The sequence below is a fragment of the Eulemur rufifrons genome, chromosome 29 (genome assembly GCF_041146395.1).
Source record: "Eulemur rufifrons isolate Redbay chromosome 29, OSU_ERuf_1, whole genome shotgun sequence".
In the NCBI taxonomy this organism is placed as follows: Eukaryota; Metazoa; Chordata; class Mammalia; order Primates; family Lemuridae; genus Eulemur; species Eulemur rufifrons.
The window spans coordinates 89,534,649-89,536,105 of NC_091011.1; the positions used below are offsets into that span (position 1 = coordinate 89,534,649).

General features: G+C 41.5%; 1 protein-coding gene across 1 annotated transcript; it reads left to right on the forward strand.

The window, feature by feature from the left end:
- Nucleotides 1-224: 224 nt before the first annotated feature.
- OR9A4 (olfactory receptor family 9 subfamily A member 4) lies at nucleotides 225-1,169 on the forward strand. The gene has a single exon (XM_069462482.1). It carries the CDS (start codon nucleotides 225-227, stop codon nucleotides 1,167-1,169), a length of 945 nt encoding a protein of 314 aa, XP_069318583.1.
- The last annotated feature ends 288 nt before the right edge of the window (nucleotides 1,170-1,457 follow it).

Sequence of the window (1,457 nt, forward strand, 5' to 3'; positions counted from 1 at the left end):
TAACTGGACTCATCTCCTTGGCCACCTCAGTTGTCTTCATGTATTGTGCATATTCAGAAAAATGAGCACTGACCCTGTAAAGGGAATAGTAGAACATGTGGATCCTATTAGGAGAAGGGAAATAGTTTATGTGGTTGCAACAGCTTCTGTTTCTGTTGAGATGAGAAGCTGTGTTCTCTCTCTTTTGTTCTCTAGATTTCACAAGAAAGAAGCAGACTAGGCAAATGTTGAGGAATTCCTCTAGTGTCACTGAATTTTTTCTCTTAGGCTTCCCTGGCTCCCAAGAAGTACGCCATATCTTTTTTGCTACTTTCTTCTTCTTGTACTCAGTGACAGTAATGGGAAATATGGTTATCATTGTCACTATCTGTGTTGATAAACGCCTGCATTCCCCCATGTACTTCTTCCTTGGTCACCTCTCTGTCCTGGAGATCCTGATCACATCCACTGCTGTCCCTTTTATGCTCTGGGGGTTGTTGCTTCCAAAGACTCAGAGAATGTCTTTGACTGCATGTGCTGCACAACTATATTTGTACCTTTCTTTGGGTACCTCAGAGTTGGCATTAATGGGAGCGATGGCTGTGGACCGTTACGTGGCTGTCTGCAACCCTCTGAGGTACAACATCATTATGAACAGCCACACCTGCATCTGGGTGGTAGTTGTGTCATGGGTGTTTGGGTTCTTTTCTGAAATATGGCCAGTCTATGCCACGTTTCAGCTTACATTCTGCAAATCAAATCTGTTAGATCATTTTTACTGTGACCGAGGGCAATTGCTCAAGCTATCCTGTGATGACACTCTTTTCACAGAGTTTATTCTATTTTTAATGGCTGTTTTTATTATCATTGGTTCTTTGATCCCTACAATTGTCTCCTACACCTACATCATCTCCACTATTCTCAAGATCCCCTCAGCCTCTGGCCGAAGGAAATCTTTCTCCACATGTGCCTCCCACTTCACCTATGTTGTGATTGGTTATGGCAGCTGCTTGTTCCTGTATGTGAAACCCAAGCAAACGCAGGCGGCTGAGTACAACAGGGTAGCATCACTGCTGGTTTTAGTGGTGACCCCTTTTCTGAACCCTTTTATCTTCACCCTCCGCAATGACAAATTCATACAGGCTTTTGGAGATGGGATGAAACGCTGCTATCAACTCCTCAAGGATTAGCTCTGTCCTGCAGACAATCCTCATCACTGACTCAAGTTATCTGAAGGTACTAATTTAAATCCAAAATAATCATTCTCATCATCAAATATCCAAGGAATTTTTAGGTACTGACATTGCTCAAGTTTATAAGTGGATGCTTTCTATATGTGAGATTACTTTATTATCTTTTAACAGATATATACATTTATACACCCTGTGTATTCATAATACCTGTCAGAAAATAAATTTGTCCAGTGAAAATATTTCAATACATGTGAAGTTTGGAACCCAAGGACCTGTGAATGGGAT